The sequence below is a fragment of the Triplophysa rosa genome, linkage group LG13, assembly GCF_024868665.1.
Source record: "Triplophysa rosa linkage group LG13, Trosa_1v2, whole genome shotgun sequence".
Classification (NCBI taxonomy): Eukaryota; Metazoa; Chordata; class Actinopteri; order Cypriniformes; family Nemacheilidae; genus Triplophysa; species Triplophysa rosa.
Window position 1 is genome coordinate 6,413,825 of NC_079902.1, and position 24,286 is coordinate 6,438,110.

The 24,286-nt window shown below is 38.1% G+C and overlaps 1 protein-coding gene across 4 annotated transcripts in view; it reads left to right on the forward strand.

Moving 5' to 3' along the window:
- The first annotated feature begins 1,006 nt into the window (after positions 1–1,006).
- The window catches only part of htr4 (5-hydroxytryptamine receptor 4), a 138,963-nt gene continuing 115,683 nt past the window's right edge, over positions 1,007–24,286 (forward strand). For all 4 annotated transcript variants that reach the window (XR_008964156.1, XR_008964155.1, XM_057349511.1 and 1 more), the window contains exons 1-2: positions 1,007–1,339; positions 23,140–23,221. Coding sequence is in view for 2 of the 4 variants with exons in the window: in XM_057349511.1 (XP_057205494.1) it covers positions 1,264–1,339; positions 23,140–23,221 (158 nt within the window). In the remaining 2 variants the exon portion in view is untranslated. The remainder of the gene's footprint in view (positions 1,340–23,139; positions 23,222–24,286) is intronic.

Sequence of the window (24,286 nt, forward strand, 5' to 3'; positions counted from 1 at the left end):
GGGTCAAAATGATCGATTTTTCTTTTATGTCAAAAATCATTAGCATATTAAGCAAAGATCATGTTCCATGAAGATATTTTGTAAATTTCCTACCTTAAATATATAAAAACTTTATTTTTGTGGATGGTCTGCCACAGTGCCCCTGATTAACAACTTCGAAGGCGATTTTCTCAATATTTAGATTTTTTTGCACTCTCAGATTCCTGAGTTTTAAACGGTTATCTGAGCCAGATATTGTCCTATTCTAACAACTCACACATCAATAGAAAGTTTATTTATTCATCTTTCAGATTATGTAAAAATCTCAATTTTGAAAAATTGACCCATAAGACATAAGGTTTTGTTGTCCAGGGTCACATATTTTCATGGCTTATGTAAATGCGTTTACTGACGCTGGAAAAATTGACAGAGGTTGCAGATTGAGACATGAAGATTAAAATTGATAGATATACCGGAAGAAAAGAGGACAAATCCCTAAAAATAAAAAATGAAACATGAAAATGACTGCCTGGCATTTTTGTGTGAGTTATTGTGTCCAGTTTGTCTGATCATAATTCATGTTTTCACAAACTTATTAATTTGTTATCTTGAAAGGGATGTTTGTATTACCTCTAGTTTATTCTTGTTTTTGCCAAAATGTTTTTTTTTTTGTTATTTTCCATTACGTTTGTAATAACAGTGTTCGTGTTTAGATTGATTTATTAAGTAAATATAGCAGACTGTCATGCACCAGATACTTACAATATAAGCCTACTCATTACTTTACATCTAAATTATTATTGACATTTATTTTCATTGACAAATTGATGAGTTTGATAAAGAACAGAACTGAACCATATGCTTTTTCAATGGGACGTTTGCTGTATATCCAGTAGTAGCCTAGTCTTAATAAAGATGCTAGGGCTCATAAGAGAAATGTCTATGCGTACAGTGCGCGTAAAGGCACGCGCTCGCATACGTACACGACAACTGAGCTGGACGGAAAAAGCACGCGAGTGTCTTGAAAAGGGCAAAAGACACACTGGAGGTGGAAGTGGTGTGAAAGAGGAGGGACTTGAGACTTCAGTTCGCGTCTCTGTGCAAACTGCTGGGCGCTCGCTTCTGCCGGACTGACCACGGAACTGCCCGAGCGCGCGCGTCTACTCTGAGAGGACATAATCTGCGCTTTAAACTCCCGCACCCGCGGCCACCGCAAACACCGGCTGTTTGGTGAAACCGGTAAAGCCCAGAAGTTACCCGTTTATTTCCACGCGTCTCTCTTCCATGCGAGGATGTGAATTTGCAGACGATTATTTAGAGCTGTGCCATGGTTTTGACCCGCGCGCTCCAAACAGAAATGGTGAGTTATTCATTTACCTTTATAATAGCGCGGAAAACTCATGGTAGGCTATTGTTCTAAACTTATTCATTTATTTTTCCGTTTCTAAACACTGAAATGTTTGGACTGCTGTGTTTCATATAGAAAAAGTGCCTTTTTATCTATGAAAATGTAGAATTTATGTGCTGCTTATTTGTCAATCTGTGACATGAAGTGGAATGACGTGCATGAATTATAAATTATATTATTTAGTAATAATATAGAAATTATATTATAGACTACATGCTCTTGTCAGAATTCATATTGCACTTTAAAAACGACAATTTCTACGATAAAAAACATAATTAAAGTATTTATTATAATATCTCTGTCATTCATTTTTTAAACAACATATATTCATAATCAACACACCCATCAATCCAACCCATTAAAAACCCAGTTTTATTATGATTTATATTAGCAAGCAATTCTTCTCAACAAGTGGTTTGGAAGTAACATGGTCTTTGTTAATGCTTCCCATGGCTTTGAAGATCATTTATTATTTATTAAAACAAATGTCATAATAGGCCAAGACATTCCTCACATTTGACAAGCATTGTGTAATCTACATAACCTGCACCATGTAGCTATCTCTTAGGAGAGAGCAGATCTGTGTACCTTGCCCAAAGGTGCAAACAAGCACATTGACTGACTTAGATGGTAAGAATATCAAGTGCAAGTTAAGAAACTTTAAGACTCGCATTAAATATGTATATATTATTTAAATATTAAGAGGCTGTAATTATAGAACAGGCACTTAGAACCTGTTGTAATTGTTTTAGCAGAAGGACACCTGAGATCTGAAGTATTGCATAGCACATTTTTTCATAGCACCAATTTCATAGCAAATGTGTTTTTAACATTTCTGTTCAATATGTTTTTGTGGAGCTGAGAGACTTTACAGTGAACATTTCAAAATCAGCTTTGCTCTCTTGATGCCATCAGCTCGGTAAATTTAACGGGAGGTAATTTAATGATTGTCACATTTGGAGAGTGCTCTCTCTCTCTATTACTGTGTAATCCTTCTCCATGATTTGCAATGAAGTTCTCCAGTGATGCGGAAAGTGAGCAAAAGTAGAAGGTAGAGAGAGAGAGGGCGTTAGACATGAACACTTCTATTTGTCAGTTTTTGATCTGTGTACACAGTATGTATTACTATATGAATTTGAATATGAATTTAAAAGTTTTTGACATTTTTTAAATGATATTTTATAAAAAATATTAATGTGACAAAATGTGAGCTTCTTTAAAAGACACCAGTAGTGTCTTTAGTCAACACATTCATTATACATGCGTAATGTGTCTTAATGTTAACAGAAAAGGTGTAAGGTGTAGGATAATCAGCTCTAATAAGAGCGTCAATTGAGACAATCAGGTGTGAGTTTGAGTGCCCTTCCCTATAAAACAAACACAGACTTTGGCTGTTGCTATTTCAGACTACTCCAAATGAGTTTATGAAGTCAATAATTTCCTGATACAGTATAATAAAACTGTAAACAAAATATTCAATCTATGTCAATATTAATGAGGCTAGAAAAAATAGTTCCTGGAGCCAATTGCATGATGTTTTATGAGCTCGAAAATAAGAGGTTCTCACAATCCACAGCTAAAAGTTGTCTTTCTCCTGCAAATTTAGAAAATCAAAATGCTCGAAATCGAAAGTTCCAAAGAGCGTACATGGAATAAATAACAAAAAATATTGCATTTGTCATTGGTGTCAATGTCAAACATTTGTGCCTTTTGTCTCAAAGACTAGCTTTTTTTTGTTTTTCTACTATAAATATCTTTCAATGTCTTTCAACAGAATAGCTAGTATAGCTATTGGTATTATGGACTAAAAGCTCTTTGTAGTCACTTTCAGGACAATCGGTCATCACTGAACTGTAGAGAGACTATTTGGCTGCTATACAGGTGGTTTTTGCTTTTTATTATTCGTTTCTGCTATTGCTTTTTTGAAACTGGCAAGAACAGCATACATTTTTTTTGCACCATGGGTTTGGACCAATATACGGGAAGGTCAATATATACCGAATGTCATTTTGCAATTTATTTAACACAGATGCATTATATATAGTAGTCAATTCTTTCTCATTTGTTCAGTTAAGTCCTTGTTTTGTGTCATAAAATAAGGGAGAGGTCCTAAATAAGAGACCTCTGTGCTCCTATACTGAGCATCATCAATAGGAAGAGTTAATCACTTATCCAGAGAGCTACTAGGTCAATTTGTGTTTATTCAATATTGAGTACAGCAGTCAATATTGCCGTGCCGAGCGTGGAACGAATGTGTTTTGATAGATAGCTTAGTAGGGGGTGCTGGCCAGAGGATCGATAAGCTCTTCTTTACATTGCATTAGGGTCCTCAGCTTCAATGCAAAGGTGAAGCTCAGTGCGTCTGATGTTAACATGCAGCTTTCTCTACGTTTCCTGAAGCTCCGCAATCAATTTCCTCTTTTGTGTAATCGCTTTCTATGGACCCGAGGTGTAAATCCATTGTTGAAATAGAATGTAGTTATAGGTGGACCTGGAGCTGTACATTTTCAATGGAAGCTATGTTAAAGATTGGACGATTTTGGCGTAAGGGATTAATGAGTTCGAGACACCGCATTGACTGCGGTGATTTGTTTTCAGTCCCTTGTGTTGCTTTGGAAGTCGAGTGGCTTATTGAGAAAACGTCATATGCATGTCAAGAGAAGGAACTTGAAAAACCAACTGCTGTCAGTCATGATGTTAATACGGTCACATCTGAAGCTTTACATCCTCAAAACTTTGGATCACCGCAGTAATAGAAGGTGATTTAGAAATCACATGTTTTTAACGAGGCTCAGATACGTTTCCCTCAATGTGAACAAGGGCTCTTGTTCTGTCTCACTTGTCTGAAAATGGGCACCGACCCCAGACACAAACTGTGTTATGAATGCTGCGTGCAGTGTTACCCTGCCTGTTCTGTTTTCACCTCGGATGATCCTTAGGTTTAGATTTTATCATGCTTGTCTTTTGGTATTGTACTGACATCACAAGACAACAAGAGGCTTATTCATAACATGGGAAGAATGAAATTCTGTTTCAATGCTGTGTCAATCCATTTTCACAGAAATCGACGCATTGAATTAAATGTGACAATTTATGTAAGAATGGTTTCACAAACATACGACCATCTTAAGAACCACTTAAAAAAACAACAGGATATTTTTGGGACACATGGCAAATTTGGATTATTTCTGCCCAAAGGGGTTGCTACAGCTAAAAATAAAACATTGCAACTATTTTGACCAGAAATTTGCAAATTTAGTGCAAGTTATGTCATGTGCTCAATATATAATTGATATAAAAATAAATATGTTTAATAAAATATAATGTAAACAAAAAAACTATAATGGTCCTAAAGGTTTCATCATTTAATAACCCTCATGTCATTCTTAACCTGTATGAATTTGCAGGACACAAAAGAAGATATTTTGAAGAATGCTGGGAGCCAAACAACATTGGATCCTATTGACTTCCGTTGTTTGGACCATTTAAACATCTTTCAAAATATCTTAATTTGTGTTCAACAGAAGAAAGAGTCATCTGCAGGTTTAAATGAAAATGATGATGAATAAATTATGACAGAAACTGTGGTGTAACACATTTTATGAGAGTTTTCCGCAAGATGTTGCTGTATTAAATAAATGACCTTTCCATTTTGCTAACTCAAAAATTTGAAAGCGTGTTTGGATGGCTTGGCAAGCCTTTATTTTAGTACACCCCACAAAAGAATCCAGAAGCTCTGATGCCTGAGCTATCAGAGGATTGATGACCAGAGCGAGTCTCACAGAAGGCATGAACCCAGAGAAACACCTGGAGTTCTCCTCATTAGCCTCATGATGTGCACTAGTATTATAGTGCATCTGAGGGAAGATCACAGCAGTCCACATCCAGGAGCCATGAGAGCACTGTTATTAGAACCACTGCACATTCAGGGGAGCTAAAAGGCTTTCGTTGAGAAAGTACATTTTTACAGCGGCTCAGAGACATGGCAGTGGTACACTGTGAACTGTGTTTGTTAACTTGCCTCTTTTATGGAGGCAATTACCGATTATTTTAACTATTTCAAATTGTTCTTTTTCTTCACCAAATGTTTGTTGCATGTCGTCATATGTTTCACTTTTGGAGTGCTTGTTTGAAAACATGCGCTCCAATCTGTCTGTGAACCAGAACGACTGGACATATTTGGTCGCTTCTGGGCCATTTTCCAAGAAAAGAGTTTGTTCTAAATGTGTGCCTAATGGAAATCAATAGTAACAAACATGCAAAGCTGCAAAATTAAATTCATGACATTGATTTCCCTTAAGATGTGTGCATATTAGCTCAGGAAATTTACTTGATTTATAAATCACTCTAGTTTTCCCAGCATGTATTTTGAAGACGCTGTACATAAACCATAGGCATTACATTGGAGAACTGGCTGCTCTGCCGCGAGGCACCCATGACATGACAGTACTTCGAAGATGTGAAAAAAACAAGCTTGCTGCTGTCAGCTGTGGCCTGCTCGCGGACAAAAAACGAACTCAAGAACGGCAGCACTCTTCCGCATGCTCCCCTGGCTTGCGTAAATGTGACCGACTCAGTCGCTGATTCATCTCTGTCACTCTTCTCTGGACTCGAGTGAAGAAATTTACAGTTTATAAGTGCGTTCTGGAATGTTAAAGCTTTTGTAGGTCAGACGAGTTTGTCTTACGGTGACTAATGAAAATGTAAATCTTGCCTTAATTTTGGCGGCAGGGTTGCAGACGTATATGAGATGACCTACTGAATTTGAATGTTTGAGTGTTTGGCGTAAGGATAATATTTACAATATGAGTAATATTTGTTCTGCATGTACTAGTCGTATACCTTAATAATGAGGCTGGTTGTTTTTATTAGCAGTAGTTTTACTGCTCACTTATCGAGTTCTCTATGTAGTTGCCTTTCTCTCCAAAGCAAACAGACTTGATATTCCAATCAGGATTTTGTCATTTTTATTTCCACGCGAGAGGTTTGAGTTCACAAGTGCGCCAAATAATCAATTAAACTCATTCAAGCCTTGACTTACAAATTGCCCCATCTGAAAGATGAATTTTCCGTCATAGTTTAATAGTGGAGTATAATATAATAATAGTATAATTTCCTTTTTTGTGAACCGCTACTGAAGAAAATGCCAAGGAACGTGTCACTTTTATCTAAGCTAATTTCAAGAAATGTCATAATTTCGAGGTGATATGTAAATCAGTGCTACAGGGTATTGTCATGGATGAGAGGGTAAAGGCTGCAGTATAGTTCCCTTTTTATGCGTACGCCAGGGACAGCGTCCCTGTCCTGTCCCTCTTAGTCCTGTCTCTGTCCTGCGACATTGTACGTCCAACGAACCAGGGGTGTCGCACAGCCCTGTTTTTCCACCTCGCCTTGTTACTGCAGCCCTTCTCGCCTCCAATGAGGGAGACCGGCTTTAACACTAACAAAAACAGAGCTCCACAATCCATCCAAGTCCTCTCGCGGCATCTGCTTTCTGCATGAGTTTGCACAGCGTCTGAATTCCAAGTCTGGTGCAATCCAAAAAGCCCCACATCTGACATTTAGACCAGGAGTGCGTGAAACCCAGACAGCAAACTGTGAAGTATTTACTCTGCGGACTGGCATGAGAAATCATCATAGTTTATCCTGGCAGAGGTGCCGCGGCTTTATGGGATGCCACCGCATCCTCCACACCTGCTGACTCTAGAAAATAAACACTTAGAGCTGCTGCCCACTTCACAACGTGAAAATGGATTCCCTCTTGCTTTTGTGCCCGCTGGGATTCATCCATTAAATTTGTTTCAATGTGTCGCACAAATGTTTTTTTTTTGTCATGCTTTTTGCAAATTTGGTTTGATGAAATGTTTAATGCTTACAAATATGATCGCTTGGAACATGGTAATGATTCGTTTTACAGTGGAGGGGGATAAAGTCCTCAAAGCCACACAAAAAGAAAGCTTTTACTGTTTTATGGTTCCAGACATTGCTATACACCATTGTAATTCTCAGAAAATGTTAGGAAAGGTAACTGCAATCTCAGCGTGATATATCGAGGCATTACAGTAAGTGGATTTGTCACTGTTGTTTTTAATATAGAGCAGACTGATGGTTGTTTTCAAAGTAAATGAAGCCACTACCTTTAGTTTTGTACACCACTGCTTTCCTTGTATTTATGCCATTCATTACATCATTCCATCTGCTTTATGACTAATTTATAGTGAGAAAAAAACAAGTTTAGAAAATCATCTTTTGCTTATTCTACAGAAAGAGGTTAACTTTGAGACTAAGTATAACACATAAATCTAAAGCATTTGAAATGAATCATCTTTGACCAGTTAGACTGCTTGTATGGATTGCTTTAGCCTTATTTACAAAAATGACTGAAATATAGATTGAATCAAAAATGATGGTACAGTATGAATTTATATGACACATTCATTTTAAAGGGGTCATATGACACGGCTAAAACGAATATTATCGTTTGTTTTAGATGTAATGCAATGTGTATACACGATTTAAGGTTCAAAACCGCTGTATTTTCCCCAAACCGTGCATTTTTGTATCTCCTCTTTGCTCCGCCTCTCTGAAACGCGCAGATTTTTTACAAAGCTCATCGCTCTGAAAAGCTATGTGTGCTATGATTGGCCAGTTAACCAGTGCGTAGTGATTGGTCGAATACTGCAATCGTGTGAGGGAAATGTAACGCCTCTTACCATATTTGGAACATCAGTTTCCAAAGCAATTGTACTGACAGGTACGCCCACTTTACTTGCGTATACATTTAGGCGGTCTTAGTCAAATCATACCACGAACTGACGTAGATTTGTGGGGGTGTGGTTACACGAGGCGTTATGGTCTGGGTGAGCATTCGCTTTTAGATAGAATGCATCTTTTGTCCCGACACTGTAATTTGTGCAATTTTACGTGTCTAATACATGCATGGGCAACTTATAACACACCAAAGACACAGAAAAACACATATTCGCACCATATGACCCCTTTAAGTATAAAAACAACACATTTTACATTTCCGTGATAACAGCAACTTCTTGGTTGAGCTTTAAGAATATGTGTACTTCTCTATAAAGAGTTTAGCAATTAAACATGTTTGTTTATATCTGCAGTAATAGTGTTAATGAGATTAATGTAAATGCCATGTTAAAATGCATCACTAAATGTCACTGATGACTCCGGCGGTAGTCTACCATGTCAGTCCAGACAGACTATCTGGAGCAATATCTGTACTGACGTCAGTGGTCTTCCACACTCACTGATGTATGAAACTGGCAAGAGCTCACCTCAAATGAGATCTGAGGCCGTTAAGAAATACACCAATGCTAGTATTAAACAATGCTTTTAAATTTTGAAAGGAATATTGACTTTTGACTTAAAAATATGAGCTCAGTTTGCGACATTGTTGAGATCTCCTCTGAAACCCTAAAGGAGACATTTGGGAAGATATCTGGGTATCTGAGATGCAAAAGACTTTCTATTTGCTCTCTCAATTAAATCTGATATCTAGCAAAATAACAGAGATATTAAAGAGATTTATCTGTTAATGTTTTTTGGGGTTTTATGCCAAAGTATGCATGTGAATGTTTTAAAAACGTTATTGTTGTCATGGCAATCAGCATGTGTCTTAATTTGGCTGTGCGTGAGAATAAACAAAAATAGAACAATCATTAATACAAACATTCAGAAATGTCTCGCAATAGTGATTCCTGTGTAAATACATTTATACAATCTTCTGTCTGTCAATGCACCTTTTAATAATCTCACTGTAGGATAGATAGAATGGCACTTATGTTGCAAAATAGCATGCTACTTAAAATAAATGATGTTACTGTACATAATTAGATGCTTTAGGAATAAGAGTGCTTTTAAACTATGATTTGCTACACAAGGAGTTCTCTCTTAAAGGTACAGTGTGTCATTTTTTGGAGGATCTATTTACAGAAGTGCAATATAATATACATAACTATGTGTTTCAGAGGTGTATAAAGACCTTAAATAATGAAGCATTATGTTTTATTACCTTAGAATGAGCTATTTCTATCTACATACACCACGGGTCCCCTTACATGGAATTGACCATGTTGTTTCTACAGTAGCCCTAAACGGACAAATTGCTCTACAGTGCGTTTCGTAAATACGTTATCTCCTTCTGCAAAGAAGCAAAAACATGACGACATCTTAGTTCTGTGTCAGCCACCGTAGTGCTTCTAAAGGGAGGGGTGGAGTGAGCCGTTGGTTGCAATTCGCAACCTCACCACTAGATGCCGCTAAATTTAATACACTAGACCTTTAAACTGTACTGTTCAACTATAACAGTTAGGATCTGTTAGACGGCAAGAAATTGTAGGTGTGGTGCAGACAAATGCACCTGAAAATGTAAATTACACAGTAAGCTGCACCGTAGCTAATGTTTATGTGTGAGATTGCTGACACATGTCCGTGGTCACATTTTTTATACAGACACATAGATGTCTGCAAACATATGTACTATACGAGACTTAAATCTTGCGAAATGCAGTTATTTACGGTTTCACATACAAAGTTGGCCAACTGAATGTGTTCACTTGGGAAAATGAGGAGGAACGGAGGAACGTGATACACTCATTCAGTCTCACATTTTGCAAGGTCTTAATCTGGCCAGAGGGCTGTGCGAGAGCATTACACTTTTGGTACATCTTATCCATTTCATTTAAGACGGAAGGCAATCAGCATCCTTTTCATTTTCCGCCAGTCTGCCTGAGGCAGTCATTGCTGCAATGGAACAATCCATTTGCCTGCGCTCATAATTTTATTACCGAGGCTGTTACTTTGTGGCCCGTTTGGAGAATCTGTCAAAGGGTTATCTTTAGCTACGAAAGTACATAGCCCACTTTAACATTGAAGTTAAAATAACAAAAGAACAGTCGTATTTCACTTTTCCCTTTTGATTGTGTTTCTCCGTTTGGCACTTGAGTGTCAGATCAGCCATATTTGCACTCCCTTGTAGTAGAAAAAATGGAAAAATACTAGGATCTTTAGAAGAATGTTTTAGCTTTTCCCAACCATTTATTAATATTGCAAGGATACTTGTAAAACATTAATGCATTGAACTACGAGTTTCATTGAGCTTTATGACATGGCGTACCACAACATGCAAACTTTACCATTTTGATGCATTTTATTCTACTTAACTTAAAACCTAAAACTTTCTGGACTTTGGAAGGCCTAGAACACACTTATCCTAAATGGATGTGGGGCAAAATAAACAGCTTGCATACCTTGGTGCACCGGTGAATTGGTCACATCAAGGACACCTTTATTTTGACTACTTTTAGCCGACTGAACCATAAAGCAATTGCAAGACACAAGGTACCGTGTTTTTACTGCTGAAATGCTTTTACGGGGCTTTTGAGGGCAGTCTTACAGTCCATCTTAGTAAAATCCCTCCGAGGGAACATGCTTTCAGTATAAGTCACCATTGTGATGAATAATTTGTCAACTTCCTAATTTTCTTCATTTCTTTGGTCACATTGCAATTCCCTGACCCTGCAGACATACAGTATGCTGTATTGCAGAACCTAGTGTGCAGCTGTAGGCAAACCAAGCGTACTGGGTTTGGATGATTCAGACATGCCTTTGATGCCAAAAATGCTGTTTAGGTCTGTAGTTCACTTGATTTGAAAGATCCAAACATACACGTCATGACCACGCAAGTTGTCTCAAAGTGCGATTTGAATGGGCCCACGATACCTAAAAATGTTGTGTTAGGTGGGTAGCTGTCTAGGGTCAAATGATTCAAAGTGCCTATGATGTCCAAAGATGCATGTTGTTTTACAGTAGCTGTGGTTTGAACAGTTCAAATGTGCCAAAAATGTTGTGTAGGTTGGTTTCTCATAAGACTCAAATGATTCAAGCATGCTCAGAAATGCTGTGGTAGCCGTCTTGGTGGATAGGGATTTGACAAGCAGCCAGAGATTCTGTTTTCGATAAACTTGTGGCGTATGTGGTCGGTGGTTAGCTCAGAAAACACACTATACACAATATGGGAGTCCTTGGACTCTGCTCTCATTTTCAGATATACTGTAGAGAGGAACCCAGACAGGCGGTAATGGGTCGTAAAATACCAGGGGGTGCTATGATTGTAAAAACATGGTGTCCGCTATTGAATTAGAGACGGAGACTTATTGTTCTCAGAGAAATTATTTTGGCACAAGACAGGGCTATATTTACAGGCCCTGTTGCGTCTCGACAAAGCTGTAAGATGTGTGAAATCACTACAGTAATTTACTACATGTAACACATTTGATAAAAGGAGAGATTTGTACCCAATCAGAACTTTCCTGTAAGTCAACACCGTGTTTAATGGAGGCTGGAGAAATTAGCCGGTTCACTGCAACGTTCAGCTGTGGGCTGTATGTACTGTTGGCATCATTAAGAGACTGATTGCTACCTGCTGTGTGCTGTTCAGTTCTTAAAGACGTTTTATATTTGGTTATCACTTGTCGGTCAGTGATACGTGCTGTATTTGTTTTCTTAAACATCATGTTCTTTCTTTAAAAGGTTGTCAAAGGCTTTTATCTTTTTGTATATTTATTTTGTATTATTGAATCATATTCTTCCCTTTATTAATGCACCTGCAATGTTTTATTCATCTTCTCATCATAGTTTATGAAATTTCTCTAGGAGGAGGGTTTTATTGCTCGAGAGTCTTAATGGAGTTCACATTTATGTTTCAGTGAATGCCAGTTTTATCTCAGACGCTTCTTCACATTTTCCTTAGAAACAAACACAATTTCACAATTGTTGACATGTATATAAGTAAATACTGTATATATAAATGAAATGTAGATTCCATTGCCCAGATTTTCTGGTCGTGGATGATTTCGATGAGAATTGGTTGAGTTAAAATCAAGACAGTGAGGGGTTCGCAAGATAAGTGTTGGCACCCCCCAACCCCCTTATAATTTTAGCAAACTGTGTTTTCCCCACATTTTTGCTGCATATTAGCCTGTAAACATTTATAAATATTATATTTAAGCAAAATTTCCGAGCCGTAACACACTCACATACTCGCCATAGACATAATACATTTTCTAGACAACAAAATCTATACTTGTTGGTTTTTGGCATTAATAGGTCATTAAATGTAATCATTAAATGATTTGCTTAACTATAGATGGTTTCAGCGGCAACAAACCTTACAAACACTATGTGGCCCAAATCAACTTCCGGTAGACCTCTGCAAAGAATCAATAACTGCTGAGTAGATTTAATGTAATTGAATACAATTCATATACAGTAAAATATTATAATAAATTAATATTCATGTAATTAAATATAAAATAAATTGTTATATTATTACCAAACACAGACTGGAAGTTAACTTCCGTCATCGTGCTTAAATAACAATACACAGAGAAAATAGAAAATAATCTTTTATGTTAATACTCAACACATCTCCATCCACAATGCTGTGGAAAGGTTATACTCCACGGCTCTTGCATGTTGCTTTCTTGAGCATCAGTGAATCTTTGGTCCCAACATCTCAAAATCTAAGAAGCAGAAGACATACAGTAAACAAATGTTTCCATTTGCTCTCCAATTTAACCGCTGCCAGAAGAAACGATTAAAGAGATATTGAAGAAATCTCATTGGTGATTTTTCTTGCCTCCGGCGTTCTGCGATTCAAAGAGCTGGCGGTCACTGCATGGTAATTTGCTTTGTAAAGAAGATTAATATTTCTCTCATAAAGAACGGCAGCTAGAGTGTTTTTGAAGGTGCAGTTTAAGTTGTACCTGCTATTGTGGCCAATTTATCGTCCATCATCTATTTCCTGTTTAAGCACTCACAGCTATTGACTTCAATGAGATATAACTTAACAGACAGATGTCATAAAAATACATCACACACTGTAAAAAACAAGCTATCGAAATGAAATGTTAAGCGATCGTGTTTGTACATGCTCTTAGATGACAAATACAAGTTCAGTGTGATTTACGGTAATAGTTACTCATTACTGAAACTATGGCATTAAATTACAAGCAGTTAGTGGTTTACAATAGTAAAAAGGACACATGATGCAACAGTTTGGAAGAGGCACATTAGAGTGAAAAATGAATGTGCATACTGTGCATACAGAAAAGCGGAAAAACGAAATACTTTTTCCGTCTTATATTGAATGGAATAATCAAATGATCAGATGATACACGGACCGTTTACATTATCCTGTTGTTGTACGAAAACGGCGTCTTAAAATGGAAACGATCCTCATTTATACTGCCCTTTCCACATGCGTTTTAGACAAAATCTGAGTTTACACTACTGAAAGCGCATGTCACATGACCATTCAGACACGCTGGGCATGCGCACATAAATGTAAACAGTTGTATGGGCATTCAAAAGTGAGTTGTTGATGATGACAGCTGGTTCTAGTCACAGACCGGCCAGTACAAAATGAACATGATGGCGAGGAAAGGTCTTCGCGCGGATAACGTTAGATGAGGTAATCCATATTATTAGGCTTGTTTGATTTCATCTGGCGTCACGCAGCCCGATCGACTGATGACATCGCAGGGGACATTCTAAAACGCTTAACGTGAAAAACAAACAAAAACAAAACAAAAAACAAACAAACAAAAACAACAACAAAAACGCTTAACGTGAAAAACGCTTAACGTACCTAAACAGCGATCAAGGAAAACCAAATTTCTGTCAAACCTTCCTTTTACTAAACACTTGCTGCTGTCAAAAGAACGACCTCTTGGTCCGCGGATAAACGGCAACGCCAGTTAGCCTACTGACGCAATAGCCACGCGAGCATTTGTGCCACAAGAACGCACTGCATCATCTCATTTATATTTCTGTCCCTATTAATCAGAGCTTTTAGAGACATTTGTGCTGTTTTGTTCTAGTTTGCTCCACAGGCTATTCAGCTCGATGTAACAACACTGAAGCCAGGAGTTAGCAACTTTACCTTTCAGGCTCATTTCTTAATATTGGTTTCAGACAGGGCATAAAGAGTAGGCTACGCCACTTTTTAACACAATGCACGGTGGCTTTTGAAGTATTAATTACAACTAAAATGACAGAAATTTGTCTAAGCCACGTTAAGCGGTTTTCTCTTATGGACTTCTATAGAGAAAACGCTTAACGTGATATTATTCACTTTATCCGCGGAACAAGAGCTCGTTCTTTTCACAGCAGCATGTGTTTATTGGAAGTAAAATTTGACATAAATTTGGTTTTCCTTGATCACTGTTTAGGTACGTTACGCCACGTTAAGCTGTTTCCTTATAATGGACTTCTATGGGGGAGAAAACGCTTAACGTGATATTATTCACTTTATCCGCGGACCAAGAGCTCGTTCTTTTGACAGCAGCAAGTGTTTAGTACAAGGAAGGTTTGACATAAATTTGGTTTTCCTTGATCGCTGTTAAGCTACGTTAAGCGTTTTTCACGTTAAGCGTTTTAGAATGTCCCCATCGCAGTACAGAGTGAGCTATTTAAAAGCATACAGCTCTCGATTCTCTCTTGCGTTGCTGTAATGTCACCCTGTCGATCCGTGTACGCAGCGCAGCTTGAAGTTAAACAAACCTGTTGTTTGCACGGTTAAGCAATAAAAAAAACTGAAACCGAAATGATTAGTTCATCTCCCGAGTCTTCGGGTTTGAGTCGTTCGTTCTACTGTCACGTGATATGACAGATGCGTGTTTAATGTATTGCATACAAAAATAACTTATTTCCTGACTTCCCTTACACATATTCATGCGGTTTTTAACTCTTGCTTTTGATGCATTTCTGTAAAGTATGCATTTATAATTCATTAACAATTTTGAGTCACTCAGGTATGCAATAAGGTTTACAGGTTGTTGTTTTTTACTAAAAAGTCTCATGCAGTTAGCAAAGTATATAATAATAGGCTATTGAAATCATTTAAATGTGCAATTATTTAATAAGAGATCACTTGTGTTTTTTACTAAAACGTCTCGTGCAGTTTGCAAAGTATATAATAATAGGCTATTGAAATCATTTAAATGTGCAATTATTTAATAAGAGATCACTTATATGCCATAAACACTGACTTTACTAGTGTTGCTTATGTTTATATTTTGCCAGCACAGTTCTTATGCAAAACAGTTAATTATGAAGATAAATTATAAACACATGCAGAAATCCACAAGATACATTTATTAATACTGTATACTGACAGAAAAAAGAACAGAACGGTATACGTTTTAGAGATGTTTATTGCACATATCTTTTGATCATTTTATAATATTTCTTCCTATAATACAACATATAACGTACAACATGCATTTGACTGATGATCCGGGAAGCGGTAACGTAACGTTAAAGACTTGGACTCGAAGACTCCAGTACAGGCTGCAGGTTTGCCTGCGGAGCTACCATTTGACAAAAGAACGAAAGGGCTTGGACCTGATGACTCGAGAGACGAACTTATCATTACTGTTTTTGGTACAATGTTGCACATGCGCGGTCAACACAAAATGAACGAATCACTCTCTGAGACACTCGTTACTCCCGAGTCATGTTAAAGATTCGTTCAAAAAGAACGAATCGTTCATGAACGACCCATCACTAGTCAAAAGTTAACAGCAACAAAATAATAATAAGTTTATGCCATGAACCTCGCATACTTTTAAGAATTAAGAGTTTAGTCGATCGTGATGAATTCTTATTGCAACCCTTGTAAACACGACAGCATCTTAGTTCAGACGACTTCGTGTTGTTTCCAGGCGGACCGTTACAGAACGCGACACGCACGTCGCCCGGAAATCCTGTGAAATTCAACCAATCAGAGGACGACTTCGAACGAAAAGTGTGCCTTATGCATCAGACGTTTAGCCAACGGTCCGTGGGCGTGATGTCTGAGGCTGAGACAACGCCTGCATAGTCTGAAGTCTCCGTTTTTGTCCGCTTACACAGAAACGCAACCCTGGCGTTTTCAAACTAAAACGGGGTCTGCAGCTTTCCAAAAGTCTCTTACGTCAGGCGTAATCGTAGCAAGAGTTATGCGTTTTTAAAGGAAAACGCACTAGTATAAACGCCACCTAAGACACGGTACATGCACAGGTTTAAAGTGCAGATGCCCCAGATCGTAATTAAACCCCAAATTTGCATTTAAATTAGATGTGAAAGTCCTCCGAGCGTTGCAGTCCCTCAGGCATTGCAATGAGGCTCATTTGGATGAAGTAACTTTGCTCTCATTACTCTCTCCATTACTCTCAGAACGCTGTAACCTCAGGTGCCGGGGACCCTCCTCACATCTGGGAGACGGACTCCAGGGTTAATTCAATCTGCCGCGGGAGAGGCTGACTCAGCGAGGCCTGTTTTATTGAGATGAGGGAGTGTTCGAAATCCCTCTCAGTTTTCAGTGGGTGGCTGAGTCGGCGCCTGGAATTCAGTGGATGCTTCAATTTTGATGCGGGGAGATTGAGTTTACCTGCAGAGGAGTCATATTTCTGTGATCTGTGGGGAAGAATTTCATGCTGCTCTGATTGGTCTCTATGGGAAAAACAGGTGTAAAAGCATCTGTTCTGAACTAGACAAATATTGACTTCCGTCTGTGTGCAATAAGACTTGTATAGTTGTCCAGACATTATTAAACTAGTTGGGGGGTCACTTTACTGTACCTTGAGACATGGAGGCGTGAATCTCCGTTACCATTTGGATGCTGTTTGGGTTAGCATGAATTATCAAAACAGGCATTTGTTAGGTTTTTTTTGTCTGTGGGTTTCTGACTGGTATTTGTGGATGGAGGAACTTTCCTCTTGCCAAATGCTGTGAATAGAACAAGCACTGTGACTAAACAATGCTGACCCAATGATAGAACTTATCAACAAAAGGGGTCGGTGCAACCCCTAGTGTGCATAGCCTATTTATTTGTTATGCATGTTTCTAGTCTTATTATGAATGATTCATTGGTTGTTCCAAATTTGTTTTCCACATTCTGTTATATAATGGCTTGTGTCTTAGTCCAAACATTTTCTTAATGAATGAAATCAAGTCATGTCCTACATTTTTCCTAATTCAATATCCTGTTATAGTCATAAATATGTCAGATTGTGTGCGATACATCTTGATCATTTTAGTTTAAATACAACTTAAAGTGATTGTTCTGAAAGTTCTGTCATCTTTTACTCACCCTCTTGTCATTTCAAACCTGTATGACTTTCTTCCTTCCACAGAAAACAAGAGGAGATATTTTGAAGAAAGTTGGTAACCGAACAGCAGCGGCACCCATTCACTTCTATTGTATGGACACAAAACCAATGGAAGTGAACGGGGGCCAGTTAACAGCATTCTTCAAAATATCTTCTTTTATGTTCTGCAGAAGAAAGAGTCAAAGACCGTTTTGAAATGACAAAAGCGTGAGTAAACGATGACGTAATTTTCATTTTTGGGTGAACTATCAATATCAAATTGAACATTTTGCGCATTTATTTAATTCATATTTCATTTAGCATAGATCTTCTTCAGAAGTCCTTATTGTATCAGCCTTGAATTTGTTAAACCACATTAAACCTCACAAAAACCAGTTCACTTTGACTACAGATATTCAGCCAGTCTGGTTGGAACTGAAACCTGCTACCCTTTCTTGCTGTGTGTACAATATTGAAACCCAAGATACAGGCATACAGAATAAAGGTTTCACCACCACAATGGTCCTCCTCCATATCTGTACAGATAGAAAACTGATCACAGTAAAAGTCTGAAATATTATTATTTTTCCGGTATCATCTAACAGTACCAGTGACACCTCTACCTCTTACATCCTGTATATTTATGAATCACCCGCACGTCCTTTCTGTCCTATGGCTGTTTGAAGGTTAAAGCGAATGAGGAATCTTAAATGAAATTGTAAAATGTGATATGCACGCATATTTCCGAATCGACTACCTCGGTTTGCGTAGATGCTGAGTCTTTCTGTTCTATTCATCTGTGCATGCCACTCGGGAATGACAAAGACCCTTGTGGGCCAAACACATTTAGTAGCTTTTCAGATTTCATAAACATCAGGTTCATTTAACAGGCTCAGATGTTAAATGGTTTTTGAAGTCTCCTAATTTCAAACAAATAAAAAGAGTGTTTTATGACTTTGGCAGGTCATGTGTTGCGTGAAAAGTAATGGCATTTGGCAAGCTAGTTTAAGTGCAGTTAGCTGTAGTGGTTTGTTCTCGTCTCTCGTGTTTATTCGATTATGTCAGTGCTCATATCCTGTTTGTGTATGTAGCGATCGAAGCGCTCACATTTAAATCTGACGGTGATTATTGCACTTGCGGTCTTAAATAGATGTTGTTTTAATGACGTTAAGACTGTCTGCTGCATTTGTGTTGAACTGAGAGAGGCTGTCTGGAGGTTTAACTTCCATGTTGGTGGGCTCCTGGAATTCTCCACCCAGACAGAACTGAGGGTGATGAGAAACCCACCAGTCCAGCTACATTTCCTGCGAGCCTTTAAAAGCCCCTTCTCTCACTCGCCTTCAAGTGGGAATGACGCCCAACTGCAGTATTGCTTTTCTTGTGCCAACAAGGCTTTAAATGTCTGGGCATGTGCCGAACATAGACAGTTATTGCAGTCACAAATCTCTTTGCTTCATAGCTGAAATACGATGCAATTTAGCAGAGTGAATGAAGTGGCCTTATATGTTCCTTGTGTCAGGTTAAAATATAAAAAAATGTATTTGAAGACACTTAAAGTGATAGTTCACCCAAAAATGAAAATTCTGTCATGAATTACTCACATTCGAGTAGTTCTAAATGTGTATAAATGTCTTTCTGATGAACACTGAGAAAGACATTTGGATGAATGCTTGTAACCAAGCAGTTCTTGGACCCCATTGACTACAATAAAAATTACAACGACAGTCAAAAGTGCCCCAGAATTGTTTGCTGTCCTACATTCTTCAAAATATCTCATTTTGTGTTCAACAGAAAAAAAAGATTAAGTAATGATAGTCAATGGGGTCCAAGAACTTTTTGGGTATAACCATTCTTCCAAATGTCTTTCTCTGTGTTCATCAGAACAAAGAAATATACAGATTTAGAACAAGTCGAAGGTGAGTAAATGATGACAGAATTTTCATTTTTGGATGAATAGTAGGGAGGGTTAATGGTGACAGAAATTTTATTATATATTTATATTTGTTTTTTTATGGGGGGGTGAAAAAATATTTTTTAATGTATATTTTTGTTCATCATGTCAGCTTTGAAAATAAACTAAAGAGAGTAATTTGCAAAAAAAACCATCCAAAAAGTAGATACAGTGGCAAGCTAAGGTAAACACTCAGGACAGTCAACCAGTTGACCAATGCAGAGTAAAAGTAACTGGGTATTAGAGCGTTAAATAAACCTTGAATTTATTGTCTGTTATTCATCAGAACTGACCACAGACCATAGCTCTTTGTTCTCCACACCCTCCACCTTCAACAGTGTTTGTTGAGTAAACCAGTTAAACCTATACCTATTGTGTTTTATGATTATGGCAAATAACCAGATTAAACCTGTGAATTTCCAACCTAAAAGTCCAAAAGGTCTAAAAATTGATAAAAATATAACATTGAAAAGAAGGGGAATTTCTTGGGAAAAACATTTATATTTACCTCTCCATTTCATGGACTACAAATGGCTCTAAAGTGCATGACATATGTATAAAATGTTATAAAACATAGAAAGGTCATGAAAAACCTGGTGTGGGAACCCTGATGTAAGATGCTTTCTATGAGTGAAAAGTTTTAACCTGAAGTACCTGAAGGTACACAATAAATAGACTGCTAAGAGCATATTTCTTCTTACCCTCCGGAGGCTCTGACACATGACATTCAACAACAGTAATAAATTTCCCCCACCACTTTACAGCCACTCTCTCACATTGTTCCCGGGGTTAATAGATAACACACATCACGCACCGAGTGTGTTTTCCTGTCTTAAATTTAAGCTGACCCAATTTCTTTGTACAGCTATTTTTGTCATCTATACAAAGGAAACAAACAACACAGCTTACCATTTCATGGGAACAACCTTTGTACAATAAACGGGTGGGTCATGTTAAGAAGGACTGTCAACGGTAAAACATCCAATAAATTAAACGTGTAACAGCATCAGATAAAAAACACAATTAAAACATTTGTTTAGTATGACATGTTGTGAGCTTTCCGAGCCTCTCTCTCTCTCTCTATTGCCATTAATCAGTAAATGATAGAGGAAAAACCCTCTTTAACACTGTGTCTACATTGGACTTGTATTAATGGGATTGTCGCATTGCCCCGCGCCGCATCCAGTGTGGACAAAGTGTAAAATTATAATGGATTCTAATGCGTTTCCGATGTCTTATGTCGTGTCGCGCCTGACGCGTCCGGTGTAGACACGGTGTTAGGCTAATGTATTTATAAATCAAATCCAGATGGGATGTTTAACAAAAGCAAAGTAATTTGCATTTGCATGCAATTATGCCCAAAGCTGATGAGGTGAAATATTACCCATGAGTGAAGTTGAGGACATCATCTGTACACTTGCACAGTAACATTAAATCTAAAGGCTAAGGAAAGGTTGGTCACTCTTCAGTATAGGGGGCATTTCTCGCTATTAACAAACTATTAACTACCACTTTTTCCTCAATAACCTCTTAATTTGTTGCTTATTAATAGTCAGTAATGTAGTTGTTGGGTAGGATTAGGGATGTACAGTATGGTCATGTAGAATATTTGCTTTATAAGTACTAATAAACAGCCAATATGCCAATAAAAGGCATGCTAATAATAACCACAGTAGTTAATAGTGAGAACTGCCCCCTATAATAGTGATTTGCCCCCTATAATAGTGAGAATTGCCCCCAGTGGATTATTAACTTCCTGTCGAACAGGCAGCAGCTAGTGAGGTTGGGAAAATTTAAATCCAGCACATGTACCATCAGCACCGGAGCTCCTCAAGGATGTGTTCTTTCTCCACTGCTATATTCACTCTACACAAACGAATGCACCTCTACAGACCCTTCTGTCAAACTCCTGAAGTTTGCAGATGACACCACAGTCATTGGCCTTATTCAAGATGGTGATGAATCTGCCTACAGAAAGGAGGTTGCTCAGCTGGCTGCCTGGTGTAGTCAAAACAACCTAGAGCTGAATGCATTCAAGACAGTGGAGATGATAGTGGATTTCAGAAGGAACCCTCCATCACTTCCTCCCCTCACCATCCTGGACAGCACTGTGGATACTGTGGAGTCATTCAGGTTCCTGGGCTCCACCATCTCTCAGGACCTGAAGTGGGAGTCCCACATAGACTCCATTGTAAAGAAGGCCCAGCAGAGGTTATACTTCCTCCGTCAATTGAGGAAGTTCAACCTACCACAGGAGCTACTGACCCAGTTCTACTCAGTGGTCATCGAATCTGTTCTGTGCACTTCAATTACTGTTTGGTATGGCTCGGCCACCAAATCAGACCTATGAAGACTACAACGGACAGTTCGTAGTGCTGAGAAAATTATTGGTGCTCCTCTGCCCACACTTCAGGACCTGTACGATTCCAGAGTGAAAAACAGGGCAAGAAAAATCATCATTGACTCCACACACCCAGCACACAAACTCTTTGATCTGCTGCCCTCTGGCCGGCGCTTTAGAGCACCAAACACTAGGACTTCCAGACACAGAAGCAGCTTCTTCCCCCAGGCAATCTCCCTCCTAAACAGATAACTGCTCCTTAAGAGCAATATTCCACTTCCACTACTCCTATAGTGTGCACTATAGTGCCTTATTATATCTACATCTTATGTATACATGTATATAACACTACCTCCACTTACTAAATTATCCATTTGCACAAGTGTACATACAATCTGTTAATGTTTATTCTACTATATACTACCCTGTACAATGTCTCTTATATGTTATTATCCCCCATTTTCTGTAAAATAGTCTTTATTTTATATATGCACAATTTAGAATTTTTTAGACTGTAAATCGTATTATATTGTATTGTCATTGTGTTGAATGTCTGTACTAGAAGCTTCCAACACCAAAGAAAATTCCTTGTGTGTGCAAGCACACTTGGCAATAAAGCTCTTCTGATTCTGATTCTGATTCTGATTCTATACTGAGGGGTTACTGCAAGGTTTTCATGTTTGCATTTCCTTTGTTTGATGTATATATTTACATACATTTATGCATTTAGTAGACACTTACTAATATTATGTGCCTATTTTACACAAGTTACTTGCAAACGCAACCAAAATACATAACATGAGCATTTAATTTAATTTAGAATGAAATAAAATAGCATGTCGTGTATCACACATGGGACATCCAAAAAACATAAAAACATACACTTTTACAAATGATATACAAAAGTGATGGGAAAAATCACAACACGCATGGAATCAGTCTAATTGGCAGTCTATGATAACAGCCATAAACAGGTATCGATATTTTAAGGGAAATGTCGATACATTGTATTGTTAGACATTTGACCAATGTATTGATCCATATCTGACATAACATTTTGCCCTAAGATGTAAGTGAAAAGCAAGTACTGTAAGCGGACACGAGCAACATTAAAATGACCATTTACAGAATGTGCCTTAGTTTGTTTAGCATTCATGTTATTTCATTTTTCTCTACAACAAAATGGAATAAATTATGAATCTTCTAAATTGAAGATCTAGTTGAAAATATCTAAGTAAAGATCTAAACAGACACTCCAACCTGAACACACCATCATTGTAACCTGTTACTTCTTCATTTCCAGGATCTCTCTTCTTCTACGGGTACATGAATCTTAGTTCCACCGGCCAGATGCCTGAGATGGAGGAAGTAGACACCAATGAGAGGTCAGAGCACCACCACTGTCCCTTTTCCTAACATGTTTTACTCAACCAAAGTTGGCTTATAAATAGACCATGTCCATGTACAGTGAGGGAAATAAGTATTTGATCCCCTGCTGATTTTGTAAGTTTGCCTACTTACAAACAAATGAAGGGTCTATAATTTTTATGGTGGGTTTATTTTAACTGATAGACACAGAATATTAAAAAAAATCAGGGGAAAAAAATGTTATATAAAGGTTATAAATTGATTTGCATTTCAGTCAGTGAAATAAGTATTTTATCCCCAAGCAAAACATAACTTTGTACTTTGTGGAGAAACCCTTGTTGGCAAGCACAGAGGTCAGACATTTCTGATAGTTGGTCACCAGGTTTGCACATGTGTCCGGATACATTTAGTCCACTCCTCTGTCAATCTTTAATGTTTCTTGGCTGTCGCTCAGCAAATTGGAGTTTTAGCCTCCTTCACAGAGGTTCTATAGGACTAGGGTCTAGAGACTGGCTAGGACATTTAATGTGCTTCTCCTTAAGCCACTATTTGGTTGTCTTGGCAATATGTTTTGCGTCTTTGTCATGTTAAAGGCTCATCCATGACCCATCTTCAGTGACCTAGTTAAGGGGAGGAGGTTCTCGTCCAAGATTTTATGGTACATGGGCCCGTCCCTCAGCCCCTCAATGCGGTGAAGTCATCCTGTATACCTGTAGCAGAGAAAAAGCCCTAAAGCAGAATGTTTCCAACACTGTGCTTCTCTGTAGACATGATGTTCTTGGGCTCATAGTCAGCATTTCTCTCCCTCCAAACAGAGGAGTCCATTTTGGTCTCACAGCAGTGCCAGCACTTTCGCCAAAGCCTTTTCTGAATCATTTTTATGTTCATTGTCAAACTTAAGACGAGCCAGGCGGGCCTTCTTGGGCAGGAGGACCTTGCGGGTGCTTCAGGATTTCAGTCTACTGTGGCATAGCGTGTTACCAATGTGTTACCAATGTTTTGCTTGCTAACTGTGTTCCCAACTGTCTTGAAATCATTAACAGGCTTCTTCCGTGTAGTTCTGGGCTGATCTTTAACATTTC